We start from the raw sequence: 20037 nt of genomic DNA on the forward strand, positions 1-20037 counted from the left end.
TGATCATTCATTCATTCATTGATTCATTCTGTCTCTCTAACTGGCAAGACCGAATTGAAGCAGGCCAAGTCTAGGGGTAGCAAAAGCTATTTGCAAAAATCCGGCTGTTTTCTCATTAGATTCTATTTCCCATTTTATGGACTGACCAGGAAGCTGATTAGAACTTGAAAGGAAAGGAAAAACCGTAAGATTGAAGATTTACAAGAAAATGGGAAAATTAGATGGGCCAGATCTCCTTTAACACAGCTGGGAAAACCCCAAACGAATGGCTTTTCTGAACAGCTCAAAGGGACTTAATTCTTTTAAGTTCCAAAACCTAAAAATAATGTATAACTTGGCGGTTCTGTGTTCTAAATGTATAACCCTGATTTCTCACACTGAAACCCCGTACATGATTTACCCTTTTCTTGGGGACATAGAATTATTACCCGTCTCTGAGTTACGGTGACACCCCGGGAGCTGTTGAGATAAAGGCCATTTGTCCTGGCACCAAGTAGCACCCTCTCCTGGCTTCTGAGATCTACTGGCCATGTTTTCTAGTCTCCATTCTGTCTTTCCAGGTCCATGGCTCCTCCATACTGTGGTCAGTGTCCCTGCTCGCCACCATCACCCCTACCCCCCAGGCCCTTCCAGACCATGGGAATTAAGCTCCACATCTATGTATGTTAAATTCTTCTGTAAGGAAGCCGGTCTCTTCTCCCTCCTTTATGTATTTACTCACTAATGTATCTATGTCAGTATGGATCCATGTATACTGATTTTACACTTTGAATTATAATCCAATACTCATTAACTTGTTCATCGCTCAAATTCTTCCAGCCTTGGCCACTGGGAGCTCTTTCAGATTGCTTGCTGTGTCCTTGAGCATCTCCCCACCTTTTCGTTTGGGGCACTTCCTTACTCTCTGCTGTTACAAGATGCGCCAGGCTTAGCATGTGTTTTCCCCATCCCAGCCCCAGAATCAAAGTGCTTTTTATTTACACTCCATTTGCCAACTGTTCAGCTCAGTCAGCGAACACCTACCATGAGTAGCAGGCACTCTGCTGGGTGCCAGCACAGCCAGCAATTGGCTGGTAAATATTTAATGACCAGCTCTCTGGAAAAAGTAAAGTACATGGATGCACAGCATAAGGTTTACTGATATAAAGAATGTGTAGCACAGTCTTTCCATGTAACAAGAAATACAGTACTCTTTCTTGTAAATTCTATATAGCCAGCTGAGTCTCACAGAATGCTTTCATTGACTTGAGCCGAACTCTTGTATCCATAGCCAATTTCTCATTGCAGTTGACGAATGAGAGAGTTCCCAACCTGAGCACTCGTGGGTATTTTTGGATATTTTGGATTTATGAATAATACAAGTGAAAAAAGAAAGACGTTAGAACTTCACATGTTCCTCAGTGACATGAGTGACTTTGTTGCTGCATCAGATAATAATTTTTAAATACTGGAAGAACGTTTCCCCAATTTTTTGCTCTATTCATAACATAACGGCTAAGACACAACATGCTTTTGTATAATCTGCATTGTTAACATTTTCTCCATTACCGTCTTAAGTCTAGGCAATCAACAAAACAAACAAACAAACGAAATCAAGCTCTACATGAACCACCATTATTAAACCTATTTATAAAACTTTTTAAAAACCAAGCCCTCATTTATAACATTTCCTGATTTCTATGGTGTAATATGCCCTCCACGGTCAATTTCAAGCTCCCAGTGACATATCCCTGAATACAGAGAAGGAAAGAGAGGTGTGGTAACACATTACTATGTAACATTTCCAACAGAAACATATAGTAGAGTGAAATAACCTCAAGAGCATAGGTAATAATAAAATAGAGTAAAATAATTAGGAAAGGGTGAGTTTTAAGTTTGTATAACCTTTGTTTCTGATATAATTTAATTGTAAACTTATGTAAGTTAATTCGTATTAATGGCTGTGTTTATCAACCAGTTGGCAAAATTCTTGGACATTTAACAATCGGTTCTCGTGAGCGGGTACCAGCTGGGCCCAGGACTCCTCTGGTACATTAGTGAACATACCACAGGTCTTCCCGGATGGAGGCTGGGGTCCTCTGAGCTGCTTCCAGGGCGTGGCATGTACCAGATGAATAACACTTCCATAAGACAGTTGTCAGTGTTGCTAGAAAATCCCATTTCTAAGTAGCCCATGCGATGTCTTGTGTTTTTTCACACCATCTAATGTTCATTTCCTTTTTTTAACTTGGAAAATATCCTATCATTCACTAACCAATCGTCTAAGATCCGTTTGTGAGTATGGAAAGCAGGTAATAAATCATGACTTCGAGTAACCTAGAAGTCCTAAGAGCACAGGTATTGGAGTCAAATTGTGTCACCACTTCCTGGCTGTGAGACGTTGGGCAAGTCATTTAACCTCTCTGAGCTTCAGTTTCTTAATCCACACAATGAGGGGTAAAATGCCTCCTCCAAGATTATTCTGGAGATCAGATGAGACCACATGCATTAAGTGCCCAGCACAGTCTGTGGCACCTCTGTGGCTTCTCTACACAGTGGCTCATAGTCGTTGTATTGTCCACAATTACTTACAAATGGCAGAGCACATAACAAGCTCTCCAAGGGCAAGGTCTAAGTTTCCACCTTCTCTGCAGGCTCCAGGGCTTCCTGGCAGAATTCATGTGTACTGTAGGCACTCGATGTGCAAACTACTTCGAATTTTTTTTAGGGTGTCCCATTCAACTTACACTCTTCTCAGGGTTAGAAGCAGATATTGGAGAAATAACACAAAGAACAAATAGATAATTTGAAAAAAAATGGATAGTGATCTCTTGAGTAAATCATGGACCTGTGTTTATTAAAGCTAATATAAATTCAGCCGTGGATGTGGTCATGGTTAATCCAGGTGGTTGACAACCTCCTTTTTTTTTTTTTTTTTTTTTCGGTACACGGGCCTCTCACTGTTGTGGCCTCTCCCGTTGCGGAGCACAGGCTCCAGACGCGCAGGCTCAGCGGCCATGTCTCACGGGCCTAGCCGCTCTGCGGCATGTGTGATCTTCCCGGACCGGGGCATGAACCCATGTTCCCTACATCGGCAGGCGGACTCTCAACCACTGAACCACCAGGGAACCCCCAACCTGCTGTTTTAAAGGTAGTATGGAAAAGAAATCAGGAGTATCACATATGCTACCTCAAAAACAAAACAAAAAACCCAACCATGGCAACATACCATATGGTCAGAGAACAGACACAAAGAAAGAGAAAAGGCATTAGCGTGTATTTTTAAACTAAAGTTTCTAAAAACAGACTTGAAGACTTCCCTGGTGACACAGTGGATAAGAATCCACCTGCCAGTGCAGGGGACACAGGTTCGAGCCCTGGTCTGGGAAGATCCCACATGTCATGGAGGAACTAAGCCCATGCGCCACAACTACTGAGCCTGCGCTCTAGAGCCCACGTGCCACAACTGCTGAGCCCATGTGCCCCAGCTACTGCAGCCCATGCGCCTAGAGCCCACACTCTGAAACAAGAGAAGCCACCACAAGGAGAAGCCTGCGCACCACAACAAGAGTAGCCCCCCACTCGCCGCAACTAAAGAAAGCCTGCACATAGCAACGAAAACCCAACACAGACAAAAATAAATAGAATTCAATCTAAAATAAATCAATAATAAAAACAGACTTGTTGATAACTGACCTTGACCCCATGCTTCCTGTACAGCCCAGAGCTGGCTTTTAATGTGAGTCTTCTTCTTATGTTTGCTTTTCTCCCTGCCTGTTTCGTTGTAGTTACCAGCAGCAATTTCTGAGAAAACCTTGACCTTCCCTTTGATAAAGCAAGCCGGGAAACTAGAGAAAACCAACTTTAACCATCCAACTAAAGCTACCCTCAACCAACATGCTTCAGAGAAAAAAAAAAAAACTTTATTTTTAAATTTTTATACCCGAAGAGCTTGGAGTCTCTGCTGCGTTTATACATCTTTGGCTCCTTCCCACTAGGGGCCCTATCGTTCGGGCTCTGTGTGCTGCAAGCAACAGAAACCAGCTCTAGCCAGCCTCAGGGATGGAGCACTTCAGTGTAGCACCCCAGCCAGTGCTCAAAACCAGCTTCCTTATTTTCCCCACCATGTTCACAGCAGCATAGTTATAATAGCCAAGGGGTAGAAACCACCCAAGTGCCTATGACGCTTAATGGATAAACAAAATACACTCTAAACTGTATGGGGGAATATTATTTAGCCTTAAAAATGAAGGAAGGGCTTCCCTGGTGGCGCAGTGGTTGAGAGTCCAACTGCCGATGCAGGGGACACGGGTTCATGCCCCAGTCCGGGAGGATCCCACATGACGCAGAGCGGCTGGGCCCGTGAGCCATGGCCGCTGAGCCTGCGCGTCCGGAGCCTGTGCTCCACAACGAGAGAGGCCACAGCAGTGAGAGGCCCGCCTACCACACACACAAAAAAATAATAAAATAAAAGAAGGAAATTCTGACATGTTACAACATGGATGAACCTTGAGGGCATTATGCTAAGTGAAATACGCCAGTCACAAAAAGACAGGTACCATGTGATTTCACTTATTTGAGGTACTTGGTACTTAGAGTAGTCCAATTCATAGAGACAGATTGTTGGTCACCACAGGCTGGGTGGCGGAGGGAATGGGGAGTTGTTGTCTAATGGTTAATAGAGTTTACGTTTTGCAAGACGAAAAAGTTCCGGAGATCCATCTCACAGAAATGTGACTATACTTAACACCACTGAACTATTTACTTTAAAATGGCTAAGATGATAAATTTTATGTTGCAGGTTATTTACCACAATTTGAAAAATAAATAAACAGCTTCCCTCTCTCCATGTCTGGGCTCCACTCCCTCATGCTGGCTGCATTGTGAAGTCCCACCAGGTCACTCCAGATCCTGGTGTCCAGCCAAATCTTCTTGGGTCTCCTTGGATCTGATTGGATCACTTGCCCCACCACTGAACCAATCAGTATGTCCAGGGAGTGTGATTGGTTGATTGCTTAGCCCCACCCACAGCAATGGGCTGACAGATTGGGAGGGAGATTCCTGGAATTTCCAGAAGAGCCAGGTGGGTTGCGGCCTGTCCACTACGGCAGTGAACCACTTGAGGCATGAGATATGAGCACTCCCTTCAGCACCCTGGCAGTTAGTGGGCAGTGAGGCACATCTACCTGAGCATCCCAGCACAAAAGGGAATTCCTCCACACTACCCGTGGTCTCTCGATTTGTTTTCTATCAGGCGGGGGTAAAACATACTCAAATTTCCCCCTTCCCACCTTCAGCCCTTTCATTCGATAAATCTTTATTAAATCGATGAGGAAAGGTTGTAGGAATGATTGAGGCAAGACAGCCCCAGAGGAGAGGACGGGAAGGGATCGGATGGATGGAGAAGTGAGTGCAAGGCAGGAGCAGGACACCTCAGCTTCTGAAAGGAGAGAAAGGAAGAAAGCTTAGGTGGAGACCGAGGTACCCACAGTGGAGAGAAATTCGAATCTCCACATAAGGTAACAGAGTTCTGGAACACTGCCAAGTCCGTTCCTGAAACAGGTTTCAACAGGGCCAGTGTCATCATAAATGCTGGGCCAGGTGTCGCCAGGCAATTGGAGTTTGATTTTCCCGAACAGTGTTCTCCCTGACTCCAAAAAAGTCTTCAGCGGAATTCACCAGATTCTTGACTTGGCTGGGAAAGACTGTAGCTAAAAGACTGGTTTGGGAACATGAGTGAGTGGAGAACCTTCTTCTTGAATACAATCCAGCTGGAGCTATAGGAAGTTCTGTCTGCCAGTGCTCCTATTTCGGAAGCATTCTGTCCTGTTTCTCATTATGTGTCTGCAGTCTGCAGAAAGAGAAACGTGACCGCCACAGGAGGCAAACCTTTGAACTTAGCTTCTTACTTGAAAAGTGTGTTTTTTTCTGCCAAGAGACTGGGGGGTGGGGCAGAGAAGGGAGAGAGAGACCGAGAGGGAAAGAGCTTTCCAGAACCCCAGTCCCACCAACCTCTCCACCACCACCTGAGCTTGGTGAAGTCCTTAACCTCTCCAAGCCTCATTTGTAAGCTAGGAATAAGGAGAGCTCCTCCCCTTCAGGGCTATCGCGAGAAATCGGTGAGTAATTACAATAAATGGTAGCATTCACGATGTCACGGTTTAACCACTAGGCTCGAGGAGGGATGGCCACAACAGCATTAACCAAGACAAAGCCAGGTGTCAGCACATCTCAGCATTTGCTTCTCCCGGTTTACATGGATTTTGATGTGCTCTCTAATGAAAGTAGATAGACATCTTCCGCTGGATCAGATGAAAAAAGGTTCCCTCGATAGATATTTATGGAGCGTCTGCCAAGAATCAGATGTGGCAGATGTTGAGGATCACAGGTTAATGATCCAGCTGGGGTTCGAGCCAGTTGGGGTGCCTGCCACCCCAGAGCTCTCGGCTTCAGGGAACAGGTGGAATGGGAGTGCCAGGGAGACACACAGTGTGGATGTGTGTGTCCTGGAGAGCTGGGCTTGAATCTCGGAGATGTGTTCATTCATTCTTTCAACCAATATTTAAGGACCTACTGTGTATGTGCCAAGGGTTTATTCTAGGAGCTGAGGATACGGTGCTGAGCAAGGTAGACAAAAAGCTGTCAGCCTCTCAGAGCTCAGAGGTGGCATTGTACCAGCTCAGACGCTCACTGCCAAATCTGTGATCCTGGGAAAGTCACTAGGTCTTGCTCAGCCTCGGGCTCATCACAGAGCATCAGGGGTATTAAATGAGGTAATGCATGTGAATCTCTTGACTGGGTGCCTGGCACGAAGGCTGCACCCAATAAATGGTGGTGTGATAGTGTGCAAGGTGACCCACGGTGGGGACCGCCATCCCAAATTTGGGGAGTGTGGGAGGGATTCTTGGGAGAAGTGACTTATACGCCGAAATCTAGGGCAGCAATTATGTCGCCGGGACAGAAAGGTGAAGACCACCCCAGCTGCTCGTAACCTCCCCTGACCCTCTTTTCTGCCCCTGCAGGTCTCCTTCCCATCGGTGAGGGGCCCAGCACCTTGGCCAAGGCCACAGCCACCTTGGGCCACCCAGCAACTGAACCAGTCACCCTCACCACGACAGACCCCCTTCTACCCGGGCATCTGGCCAGCGCCAGTGCAGAGGAGCTGGTCGCAGGGGTCCCCCGAGCCCCCCATGGTCCCACCAGCCTCCCACAGGCAGCACGTGAGTGCCAGCGAGAAGATGTTCTCCTTCGGGGTGGACAGAGCCGCCCACAGCGTTCCCATCATCAGGCAAGGTACTCATGGGTGCTTCCTTGGTAGCTTAGGGGAGGGGCTTTTGCTAGGAGGATGGGTCTCAGTTTCTGCTTTCCCCTTTTTTTAAAAATTTTTATTGAGGTGCAGTTGATTTACAGTGTTGTGTTAGTTTCAGGTATGCAGCACACTGAATCTGTTCAACATATACATGTATCCACTCTTTTTTAGCTTCTTTTCCCATATAGACCATTACAGAGTATTGAGGAGAGTTCCCTGTGCTATCCAGTAGGTCCTTCTTAGTTATCTCTTTTATGTATAGTATTGTGTATGTCAATCCCTCTCTTCCGATTTATCCCTCCCCCCTCTTATTCCTGGTAACCATAAGTTTATTTTCTACATCTGTAACTCTATCTCTGTTTTGTAGATAAGTTCATTTGTACCTTTTTTTAGATTCCACATATAAGCAATATGGTATGATATTTGTCTTTCTCTGGCTTTTGCTTATGTTCTTTGGTTCTGAAGTAGAACATAATCAAATGTGAAAAAATTGGGATAAGCAGAAAGTTAGAAAACAGTAAAAGATAAGCTGTCACCCTTATCACCAGAATTCTCCCTGTTGACTTTTTGGTACAAACTCCTCCAAGACTGTGCTCTGTCCATCTGCACACGTCAGTACCTCTGTGGTGAGTGTGTGTGTGTGTGTGTGTGTGTGTGTGTGTTTGTACATATATATGAATATATATGAATCTGTATCAGAATCTAAATTTATATACTTCAACTCAGATGTACAGACATATTGGTAACTGAAGTCCCTCTTGCCTTAGGAGGTTTTTAAATATTTTATTACCATTTTACAGGTAAGAGGAGACTGAGGCTTATGGAGAAAATTACTTCTCTGGAGGTTATGTATTCAATCTAATCTAAAATAACGCTTTTCAGTCAAATTTAAGGCTGGTTATCTCAGTGACTGTCACTCACAGCCTGGTCACTTTGGGGACACACAGCCATCAGGGTTTCCTTCTCCCCCCTCCCCCCCAGAAGGCCTCATGGCATTTGGGGAGGAGACTTCCTGTCTGTCACCATCCTCTTGGCCTTGCCAGGCTTACTGGCAGAGTAGCTGGGTCGACTTAGTCCCTGGCATGATTCCCAGGTTTCTTCTGTGGCCACTGGTGTGAAGGTCCCATTCTCTGTTTTCTGTGTCCCAGCCCCAGACCCCTCTGAGTCCCCAGGTACCTCGTTGCCTCCACACCCTTCCCTGGTCTCACTCAGGACCACTCACCTAGTCACTTCCCTCAACCATTCAAATAATAGTTATTATACTGAAATAAACAGACTAAGGAGCAAATGAAATGTATCTCTGCAGTTTACATCATCATCATCATCATCTAAGGAAGGCTCATGTACCAACCACCCAAGTTAAGAAATTACTCAGCCATTTCCCCCCAGCATTTTTTTTTAATTTAATTTAATTTATTTCTTTATTTATGGCTGTGTTGGGTCTTCACTTCTGTGCGAGGGCTTTCTCCAGCTGCGGCGAGCAGGGGCCACTCTTCATCGCGGTGCGCGGGCCTCTCACCATCGCGGCCTCTCTCGTTGCGGAGCACAAGTTCCAGACGTGCAGGCTCAGTAGTTGTGGCTCACGGGTCCAGCTGCTCCGCGGCATGTGGGATCTTCCCAGACCAGGGTTCGAACCCGTGTCCCCTGCATTGGCAGGCAGACTCTCAACCACTGCGCCACCAGGGAAGCCCCCCCCCCAGCATTTTAATGTGAAAACTTTCAAACATACAGCAAAGCAAAAAGAATTTTACAGAGACAGCTCTCCTCCTAATTCTACCGCTAACACTTTGCTGTACTCTTTATTACATTTCTGTCTACCCATCCTTCTTGTCTGGCATTAATCCATCTTATTTTTTGGATGCATTTCAAAATAAATAGCACACATCTGTAGTCCTCCCCCTAAATGTTTCAGCACATATACCATTAACTAGAACTCAACATTTTTTGTCTCCTTCATGTAAAATGAACACAGAATGTGTATCAGTTATCATGATTGCATAACGAATTCTCCCCAAACGTAGCAGCCTAAAGCAAAATCAAACATGTGTTATCATCTATACGGTTTCTGTGGGGTCAGGAATTTGGCAGCAGCTTAGCAGGATGGCTGTGGCTCAGGGTCCCTCGTAAGGCTGCAGTCATCTGAAGGCTTGACCTGGGCCAGAGGATCCACTTCCAACACGGCTGCTCACATGGCTGTCAGCAGGATGCCCCGGTTCCTCACCACATGGGCCTCCCTAGAGAGTGGCTCGAGCGTTCTCATGACACGGCGGCTGCTCCTCCTGGGCAAGTGATCCTGGAGGGTAAGATGGAAATGGCAACATCTCTTGTGAATAAGCCTCAGAAGTCATTCTCTGTCATTGCTGCAATATCCTGCTGGTTACCCAGGGCCTCACCCTCCAGTGTGGGAGAAGACTACACCCAGGCCTGAACACCAGGAGGTGGGGATTATCAGCAGTCATCTTGGAGGCCGGCTACCACAGCCTGCCCTCGTGTCCTCAATGATTCACACTCCTCCTCCTCTCTCCGGAGGCCCCCCAAAATCTCACCCCAGTAACAGCCTCGGCTCCAATTCCAGAATCTCGTCTAAATCAAGTCCAGGTACAGATGGGGCTCATGGGTGTAGTACGTTACGTTCAGCTCATCAAGTACTACTTCCAGAAATCTGAAGACCTCTGAACAAAGGGTCTGTCCCTCACACACCCAGCACATATTGGTGGGACAGGCATAGCGTCACTGCTCCATACACCCCTCTTGTTCCAAAAGAAGAAAACCAGGGAACACACAGGAGCCCCTGGCCCAAAGCAGTTCTGAAGTCCAGCTGGGAAAATACCGGCAGTTCCTTGACTGGGCTTCAGTCCAACTCTTGCCCAGAAATGACTTTCCAGGGCTCTTGGCTGTGCCTCTGGTCCCTGAGCTCCACCTTCGGAGTCGTCCTCCCTTTCCTATGAAAGGTGTCCCATGGATGTGGCTGCATAGTTTTATAGCCTGCTTCCTGCCTGTAGAAGCTTGGGGGTCCAGACGCTTCTTTGACTTTTGTGGGTCTCTGTCAGTCTGAGTTGGCAGTGCTTCTTATTGGGGTTCATCCTATTAGGCAAAACCCACGCCCACAGACTTTTTTGTCACAAGCCCTTCCACCATGGGCTTCTGCAAAGACTGACAAAGGACAGAAGCTTCTTAGAAGCCCAGTTCTTGGATCGAAGGGTTTTCTTGGACACTGACCTGGATCTGTATTCTTAACAAAGGATTTTACAACCACACCCTCAGCTTCTTCTCTAGACTGTGATTTCTTGAGAGCACCCTTGATTTGATCTTTGCCCAGAACCTGTTTCTTACATTTCATTTGCCACGTGGAGAGGCACGGAATTTTCAAGCCCAGAGCACTGCCCTGGTTTAACAGCCCTTCATTTAACTGTCTCTCCCCCTCACATTTCACTATAAGTAGCAAGAAGTAACCAGGCAGCACCTTCCAAGACTCTGTCTGGGACTCTCTTTAGGTTGACCACTCAGCCTCATCACAAACATTTTCTACCTTCCTCATGACCACAGGCAACGTGTTAGGAAACTTTCTGCCACCACCTAACAAGGATCCCTTAACCCCAGTAACATTTTCCTCACTTTCCTGGAACCCTTCCCTCACGGCCTCCTCAAAGGCCATCGGGCTTCTACTAAGACTATTCAGGCTTTCTCAAAGACTCTTGGCCAAAATCCTCCAGCTTCTGCCCACTGTTCCATCCCAAACCACTCCACATTTTAGGGTTTTTGTTAAATTTTGCACCACTCCTGGTGCCCAAACCTGTATTTGCTACTTATTGTTGCATAACAAATTACTGCAGGATGTAATGGCCTAAAACAACAGTAACCATTTATTATCTCATGGTTTCTCTGAGTCAGGAAGTTGGGAATGGCTTCGCTGGGGGATTCTTGCTCAGGATTGTCCCTGAGGTGGGAGTCATGGTGGTGGCTGGGCTGTGGTCCTCTGGAGGCTTGTCTGGGGCTGGAGGACCCACCTCTAGGATGGTTCACTCCCATGCCTTTTGGTAAGAGGCCTCAGTTCTTCACTAAGCGCACCTCTCCATACGTTGCTTGAGCATCCTCAAGCTGCCAGCTCCTCCAGACAAGTGGTCCTAGAGAGTGAGGCAGAAGCTGCAATGTCTTCTAGGATCTAAGCTCAGGAATCAAACTGTGTCATTTCTGCAATATCCTTGGTTACATAGAGGAGCTTTGTTACGGACTGAATTGCATTCCCCCAAAATGCATATGCTGAGGCCTCAATCCCAATATCACAGAATGTGACCATATTTGGAGATAGTGTATTGAAATAGATGAGTAAGTTCAAATGAGATGATTGGGTGGGCCCTAATCCAAGGGCTGGTGTCCTTGTAAGAAGAGAGAGAGAGACGCCAGGGATGCACGTGCACAGAGAAAAGGGCATGTGAGGACACAGCAGGAAGGTGGCCGTCTGCAAGCCAAGGAGAGAGGCCTAACCCTGCCCACACCTTGATCTTGGACTTCCAGCCTCCAGAACTGTGAGAAAATGAATTTCTTTTGTTAAGACCTCCTGTGGTGTTTTGTTGTGGCAGCCCCAGCTAACTAATATAAAGTCCATCCAGTATTGGAGAGGATGATGCAAGGGTCTGAATACCAGGAGACAAGAATCAGTGGGGCCATCTTGGAGACTGGCTAACACACCATGAAAGGTGTAGATCTTGAGTGTGCTCATTGAGTTTTGACGGTCGTGTACACCTATGTAACCCAAACTCCTATCAAGATATAGAACATTACCATCACCGCACAAAGTTCCCTCATGTCCCTCCCCAGTCAATTCCCAGCCCCAGGCCCCAGAGGCACCCACTCTTCTGAACTCTTTTCCCGCCAGGGATTAGATATTCCTGTTCTAGAATCTCAAGTACACAGAACCATGTAGTACATGTTCCTCTGTGCAAGGCTTTTTTCACTCAGCATAGTATTTCTGAGATTCATTCATTTTGTTGTATGGATCATGTTCTGTTTTATGAACATATATACAGGGTTTTTGGGGTTGTTTTTTAATGCGTCCTTTGGATACATGGCACATGGGCTGTTTCTTTTCTTTTTTTCACTCCGCCATTTAAATTTTTCCACTGTAATCACCGGTTTCTCCAGTGCCATGTTGAACTTGGGGCTTCTCTAAAGGACTTGCATCCCCCCATGGAGAAATGAAGGATGAGTCGTATGGCTTAGAGTCCCTCACATCTACCTGGGCTCTATCTCCTCAGCCTCTCAGCCAGGTCTCATGTTTCCAAACGTTTGCCCTCATTCCCCTGACTCTCTCCCCATCCTCAGAAAAGGACTTTCACCTTCCCGTGTCATGGGGAGTTCCTTTCTGTCTGGGCCTCTCTACTCCACGCTTTAGAGAATACTCTGTGCTCCAGTCCTCCATGCTGTCTCTTGACAGAAAACACCTCTTTTTAAGGGTTCCGAGAAAGCTCTTTCCTCTCTTAGCAAAGCTGGGCTCTTCCAATTAAATTGGTTTACTGTTAGACTGTCACCTTGCTTTAGACTTGAAAAATTCTATTTGAAAACCCAAAGCCAAGGATTTATTGACTTCAGATCAGGTCAGGGTTTCTCAATCTTGGCACAGTGACAGGTGGGTCGCATAACTCCTTGTTGTAGGATCTGTCCTGTCCACTGTAGAATGTTTAGCAGCATCCCTGACTCCTACCCAGCAGAGATACCAGTAGCAACACCACCACCACCCCCCCCCCTAACTGTGGTACTCAAAAATGTCTCCAGACATTGTCAAAAATCAAAACATCATTTTGCCTGGGGGAAAAATCATCCTGTTCTAGTTAATACTCATCCTTCCTTTACCACAAGGCAATAAAACGTCAGCTCCAAGGCCAAATCTTAATGGCAAGAGCTCATGGGAGGTGGGGAAGAATTACTGAGAAAAGAAAATATGTGGAGTGATTTATTAAAATAGCATCTTGATTCATATATATATATATTTTTTTTTTTTCCCAATAATGGGATCATATGAACCTAACCTAGGTAACCTTCTTTTTTTTTCTTTTTTTGGCCGTGCCGCTCAGCTTGCAGGATCTTTGTTCCCCAGCCAGGGATGGAACCTGTGCCCCCTGCAGTGGAAGCACAGAATCCTAACCACTGAACTGCCAAGGACTTCCCTACCTGATTTTTAAAATTCAATAATATGTCATAAACATCTTCCCACTTCAATACATGACTGCATAGTGGTTAAAAGCATAGGCTCTGAATTCAACAAACTTAGGTTCATCCCTTGACTCTACCACTTACCAGCTGTGTGTCCTTGAGCAGGTGACTTGACGTCTCTGTGCCTCATATCTCTCACATATAAAATGGAGATGGGAATAATAATGCCTATCTCACGGGGTTGTTATGAAGACGGAATCGTATCCTGCGTGTAAGTGCTGAGCACAGCGCCTGGTGCACAGCGAACATTCAGTAAATATTAAATTATTTAAAATTTTAATATTTAAAATTTAAATTTTAATAATTTAAAATTTTAATATTTAAAATTTAAGTTATTACCTAACCATGATTGTTATTTAACTTTTATTTACAACTTACAATGTCTGAAAGACACAGTTAAGGTGCACACATACTGCCCCTGCTGCAGACTGGTGATTATTGGAGCGCACCAGGACAGCTGGGGGTTGTTAAAATATTAAAGTAACTCCCCTGCCATTTGGCCAACAGCTCATGCACGAAAATTCTTAAAGTGCCTGCATCCCCATATCCGCCGTCCCACCGCCCCAGCCCTCCCGACCCTCCCTGGGGCTTCTCCCCACTGGGACCTCCGAAGGATCCAGCAGCTAGAGTTAAGCCAGTTTCTTCATACATGGCCCTTAGGTTCTTTCTGATAAATAACAGTAGCCAGTAAAGAAGTTTGGGGTGGGTGAGGGGTAACTGCTCCAGCACCTCCCTTCCTGGGTGTAAGGAAAGCGAGTCTCAGAGCAAATTCTAGCCCCACAAAGGCTTTGAGTAAACACACCTTCCCCAGTAAAGGGACCCCATCGATCAGCCTGTTCTGTAAGTTTGATGAAGTCCCCCCTCCGGTCATCATCTTGCAGGGAAGCGTCCCTCAAGGCAGCCACGACAGGGTCGCAGAGGCAGCCGGAGTCACCCCTAGAGATGGCATCAGATGCCAGAGCTCTAAGCTGATACTGGACAGGGGCCCAGTTAGGGTCAGACCCCGAGGCCCTCCCTGGCGACACAGGCCAGGCAGTACCATCCTCCAGTGGGAGCCGATTTCTTGAGGAATCTGAAAACAGATCAAGTCTTCCTCCTGAAAATTAAGTTTCCAAATTGATGTGCACAATTAGTGTAAAATAAACCCCAGATTTCAAAGGCTTCATGCCTCGAAGAAAAAGAATATAAAATATCTCCATATTTTTTGTCGATTACGTGTTGAAATGATATTTTTTTAATGTATTGGGTTAAATAAAATTGATCATTAAAAAATTCATCTCTTCTTTTTACCTTTTTAACGTGACTACTAGAAAATTGAAAATTGCATTCTGTAGCTCCCATTATTTGTCTATCAGGCACTGCTGCTGTAGTCAGTTAGGACTTAGCTGCTCAGGATCCAAGAGAGTCAGATGGGGGCAGTGAGCTTCAAATAAAAGTTTTCTAATCATGGACCTAGTTGGGGAGGTGGAAGGAGAGAAAATGGGCAGCTGCTGAAGTTCCAGGCCCTTCTGTTCCTCGCGCCCCAGGAAACACTGTGGCCACGGCTGCTCATTCAACACGCAAGGCTGAGCATTCTCCGGGCACCACAGGCCATCAGCTATGTCCACTAGAGGTTCTGGGGTCCACAAACAGGTTTGAGACCTGGCTCGGGGGCAGGAATCTTTGACTCTAAAATGCATAAATAAAAAATGCAGAAGCAAAATGAATAAATGATGAATGTCCACAAACATGACAGTGCGTGCTTCATTCATCATTAATGTTAATACTCATTAAAGTTTCATCACCACTGAAAACAATTTGTTCAGTTTCTCACTTCACAAGAAGATAAGAATGTGCAGTGACTGTCCAGAAACCATAGTCACTTGGAAATTTAAAATACGCTGCTTGGGCCCAAGTGATCTCACACGTAGAATTATAGAAATCTTTACAAACGTTTCTACACCAATAAAAAAAAATGTATTCAGTGTTGATGTGAGTGAATTGCGAGATGTCTGATGTGATCCAGAGTGGGGCCCCCAAACACAATGCCATACTCCCCAAAAGTCATATAAACAGGCCTTGTAATATTGGGGTAAATAAGAAAAAAATTAGGAAAGCTTAAATGTCTCTCAAGTGGATCGTAGTTAAACACGTTTGGCACACTTGTACAGTGGACCACAATGCTACCCTTGAAAAGAACCCAGTACAGCCTCAAATACTGACATGGGAAGATGTTTTTGATATTGTTAGCTGAAAAGTAAGCTGGATAAGAATCTCTGTCATGTAAATGCATTTTTGTTTTTTGAAAAGATATGATTGCAATAAAAAAAATATAGCTAACGTTTAGTGCTAAATGCTCTACATGAGGGGTCAGCAAACTTTTCCTGTAAAGAGCCAGATAGTAAATACTTTAGGATTTGTGGGTCACATGGTCTCTGCTGCAACTACTCAGCTCTGCCTTTGTAGCTGGGAAACAGCCATAAATAATATGTAAATGATCACTGTGACTATGCTGCAATAAAACTTTATTTACAAAAATAGGCAGAAGGCCAGATTTGGCCACAGGGCCATAGTTTGCCAACCCCTGCTCTATATCATTATTCTATTTAATCTCCAGATAGCCCTTTATAGCAGAGACTATCAGGGATCCTGAATTATGTATGTGGAAACTAAGGCTTAGAGAGAGCAAATGACTTGCCCAAGGTCCTCAGCTCTTATGCGGCATAGAAAAAAGTCTGGAAAGAGACACAGCACAGGGCCTCAGTGCAGTTAACGCTGGGGAAGAGAACTGAGGCAGCTCTTACCCTTTCCAGGCCTCCTGCAATGCTTTCAGTGCATAAGTCTCATGAATGGGAAGGTGAATCTGAAAATATTCTTTAGGGCTTTGGGGAAACTCACAGTCTCCTCTGCATTCTCTGTTGATCTTGTGTGTTAGTGTGGACCAACGCGGCGGAACTGTCCGAAAAATCAGTGGCCGAGGAAATTCCTGTGGCAGAGCCCTACAGAGAAATTTTTGTGGACCAGGACCTGTCCCAGCACGATAAGGTGAGGGGTCTCGGGGAAGCACAGAGCTACAGCAGCAAGAGGGACCTTGGCGAGATTGCCACTGCCTCTTGTTCTCTGTGTCTCAAGGACTGTCCCTTTTTCCTACTTCCAAGAAACCACCTCTTCCTCCCAAGACATTCAGCCAGGTTTGGCCACTGCTCATTTTATCCCAAATAACATCTACAGCTACAAGGTACTGAGCACCTACTGTGTGCTGGGCCATGTCCTGTGCACTTGACATTTATTAGCTCGTTAATCTTCACCATCTTCAAAATAGATTTTATCACCCTCACTTTGCAGATGAGGAAACTGAATCTCAGAGAGGTTCAGTAATGTGTTCAAGGCTGCCCAGTGCAAGGAGCAGTGTTAGGATTCAAACCCAGTTCTGGTTAGCTTCTCAGCGGGTACTTCTAACTCCCACACAGTAATCACTTGGTCAACCTTCAGTGATGGAACAGTGATGCAAAAACACGTTCCTAGCAGGAGGACGTGAGCCCTGAAGTCAGGGAGGCCTGGGCCAAGAGACTCGTTAAAGAGCCAGAGAGGTTTAAAGCAGGGATGCGAGCAGAACAGGTGGATTCAAGCCATCCTGGGAAGGGCCCAGGTCAATTTCTCCCCACTTAGACACGACTTGAAAGTTACTGTAAAAGAAGCAGTCTATAATATCTCGCTTTCCTTAAGGGCCAGGGCCTGCTCCTGCAGCAATTCTCAGAGTTTGTGAGGAGCAGACCTACCTGGGGTTCTTGTCAGACACGGAAATCCAAACCTTCAGGAGGCAGGAGGTTCCAACCCAGGCATCCTGGGACCAGACTCTGCAAAATGTTGCAGAAGGGCGAGAAGCCACACTCAGATTCTGTATTTATCACTGTGTAACAAGCCATCCCAAAACTTAGCAGCTTCAAACAGCAATTCATTATTCCCCAGAATCTATGGGTTGACCTGGAAGGTTCCTTTGCTCGTGTCCCCTGGCCTCACTCATGCGGCCTCAGTAAGCCGCTGGCTTGGCCAGGCTGGTGGTCGGTCTCCATTGGCCTCCTTCCCACATCTAGGGCCTCAGCCAGGACGCCTGGACTGGTGCGCCCCTTTGTGCATGTGGTTTTTCATCACAGCGCGGTGGTCTCAGGGTTCCCAGGGGGCCAGAGCAGAAGCTGCACAGCCTGTAAGAACTTGCCTGGAGATCATGCAGCATCACTTCCACTCCATTCCGTTGGTTAAAGCTAGTCACGCAGCCAGCCCAGACTAGAGGTTGGGGAAATAGACTGGATGGCAAAACTGCAAAGTATTTGTAGCCATTGTTCAACCTGCCTCAATTTTAACTTGGAAATATAGTGCAACCACTATAATTTTTTCTATTTATAGAAAATGTTTATAAGCCATTTATAATTTTTTCTATTTATAATAGAAATAATTCTTTCTCTTTATAAGTCGTTTATACCCTGACTTGCCAGGACTCCTTCAAGTGACAATAAACAAATTAGCTTGAGGGGGAGCATTGATTAGCTCATCTTATTGGAAAATTTAAAGGGCCACTAGCTTCAGGTATGGCTAGATCCAGGAGCTTGAATAATGTCATAAGAACACCTCCCCACTACCAAATTCTCCCCTCTGTTTCCCTCAGAGTCTGGCTTTCTACATAAGGCTGGCTTTGTGTGTTAGAAAAGACAAACTCAGGCAAACAAGCCTACATGATCCAAAAGAAGGCAAGATCCTCTCCCTCTGTAATCGATGTGTGAAATCTCTGATTGACCAGCTTGGGCCACATGCACACGGGGAGGTGGGACAGGAAGGAGCAGGGCACATGACTGACAGTCCTACCCAGACCAAATGGAAGGAGGAACACTCCCTCCAAGAAGGGCAAGGGGACCCTCAGCAGGAAAGCAGAACCCACAGCTGTCCACTGCCCTCTGCAAACTTCTTATATTCCAGCACTGGCACGGGGCCTGGCACTTAGTTGCTGCCCGATGAATGTTTGTTGCATGAAAAATGAATAAGCACCTGGCTGATCATAACAGGGTGAAACAGGAGAAACTGCCCAGGAGTAGGGAATATGTCTGATGCTCTCTCTTGAAGTTTTGCCACCAACTTTCACAAGGACCCAAAGGAAGGCCCCTGGCAGCAGCTGGCAATGTCAGACAGGCTTTCTCATGAGCGAGACCCTGTCCTGCCCCAGGTCACGGAGCTAGCAGGTCGTGAGGCTGACTGGACGGCTCCCCTGGGAATGAGCTGGCCCAGAAATTGCCCGTTTACCTCCTCCTGTGACTGCTTTGGAAAAGCCTCTGGGGAATTTTTTCTTCTTCTTCTTCTTCAGTTTTTCTGACATTTTATTGATAACGTCTGGTGAGAAGTTTGGGGGATTTTTTTTTCCTTTTTTGGAAAACCTAACCAATTCTTTGGCTGCAGAGCTTTTTCACTGGAGAGATGGAGGACAGGGTTAATTATACCTGTGGGTACAGTCTACCAGCAATTTTGTTTTTCCAGCCAAAAGTTTACATGAACCCATGCAAATAAATCACTATTCCTGTCTCATTTACTTTCCAGATTGAGTTACCTGGAAAAAATTCATACATGAATAGCCAAAAGAGGCAGGAAATATTAGAAGAGAGGAAAGGGAAAACAAATAGTTCAGAATGTTTTAAGTTAAAACAAATAACCCTCATTATAGGCAGAATGTGGTCCAACAGAATGTTGTTTTCCTAACTACCTTTCCTAGGTCCCCAGTGTGCTAGGCTGAATATTATAAATGAAAACATTCTAAGTAAACTTTCTAGCCACAAAAGTTCCCAAGTGGGATGGTTGTTCTTAATATGGAAGTCTAATTCTTGGGGAAAGGAAAGTTTCCGTACCTGTGAGGTATAGACATCCATTACAGGAGTCTATATACAAGTACCTCATTTTAACCCAATTCTTGTCTCTATGAGATTTTCCACATGACAGAGATAGCCTTGAAAGTCTGCTTTTACCCTCCCTGCCTGCCCTCACCTTCCCAAAGAATGATACCATATTTTTCCTGTCTTTCTTTAAATGGGCTCAGCCTTACACCCAGACCCACACCTAGTAAATTTCCCATCTGGCCTCCACCCAGGATGAAATAATTCGGCTGCTGGGAAAAGAAGTCAGCCGTCTCTCCGATTTTGAACTTGAATCTAAATACAAAGACACCGTGATAGCAAGCCTGCAGAGCCAAGTGTCCAACCTGAGGCAGAAGCTGTTGGAAACAGCCGCCTCCAGGCAGAAGGAGAGGGTGATCCCACCCAAGTTTCAGGCTCTGCATGAAGAGGACGATGCCCAACAGAGAGAGATCCAGAGCTTGAAAAACCAGGTGGGGCTCAGAGACAAGTGGGTCGGGGCCTTGGGGTCACAACACAGGGTGACAGCTCTCAGGTAGAGCCTGGGGGGAGCCACCCGGGTAGTTAGAAATGGGCAGTGAGCACAACATGGTGAGGAGTACACTTCCAGGAAGTGCAGGTTTGGCAAGTTTCTAGCCTTGTAAAAACAATATTAGATTTGATTAAGTG

General features: G+C 45.8%; 1 protein-coding gene across 1 annotated transcript in view; it reads left to right on the forward strand.

The window, feature by feature from the left end:
* LOC132502437 (forkhead-associated domain-containing protein 1-like) overlaps positions 1-20037 on the forward strand; it is a 91487-nt gene that overhangs the window by 32890 nt on the left and 38560 nt on the right. Inside the window, exons 4-6 of the mRNA XM_060118338.1 lie at positions 7002-7272; positions 16413-16522; positions 19605-19841. Coding sequence (XP_059974321.1) covers positions 7002-7272; positions 16413-16522; positions 19605-19841 — 618 coding nt within the window. The remainder of the gene's footprint in view (positions 1-7001; positions 7273-16412; positions 16523-19604; positions 19842-20037) is intronic.

Source organism: Mesoplodon densirostris, chromosome 2, assembly GCF_025265405.1.
Source record: "Mesoplodon densirostris isolate mMesDen1 chromosome 2, mMesDen1 primary haplotype, whole genome shotgun sequence".
NCBI classification, from domain to species: domain Eukaryota; kingdom Metazoa; phylum Chordata; class Mammalia; order Artiodactyla; family Ziphiidae; genus Mesoplodon; species Mesoplodon densirostris.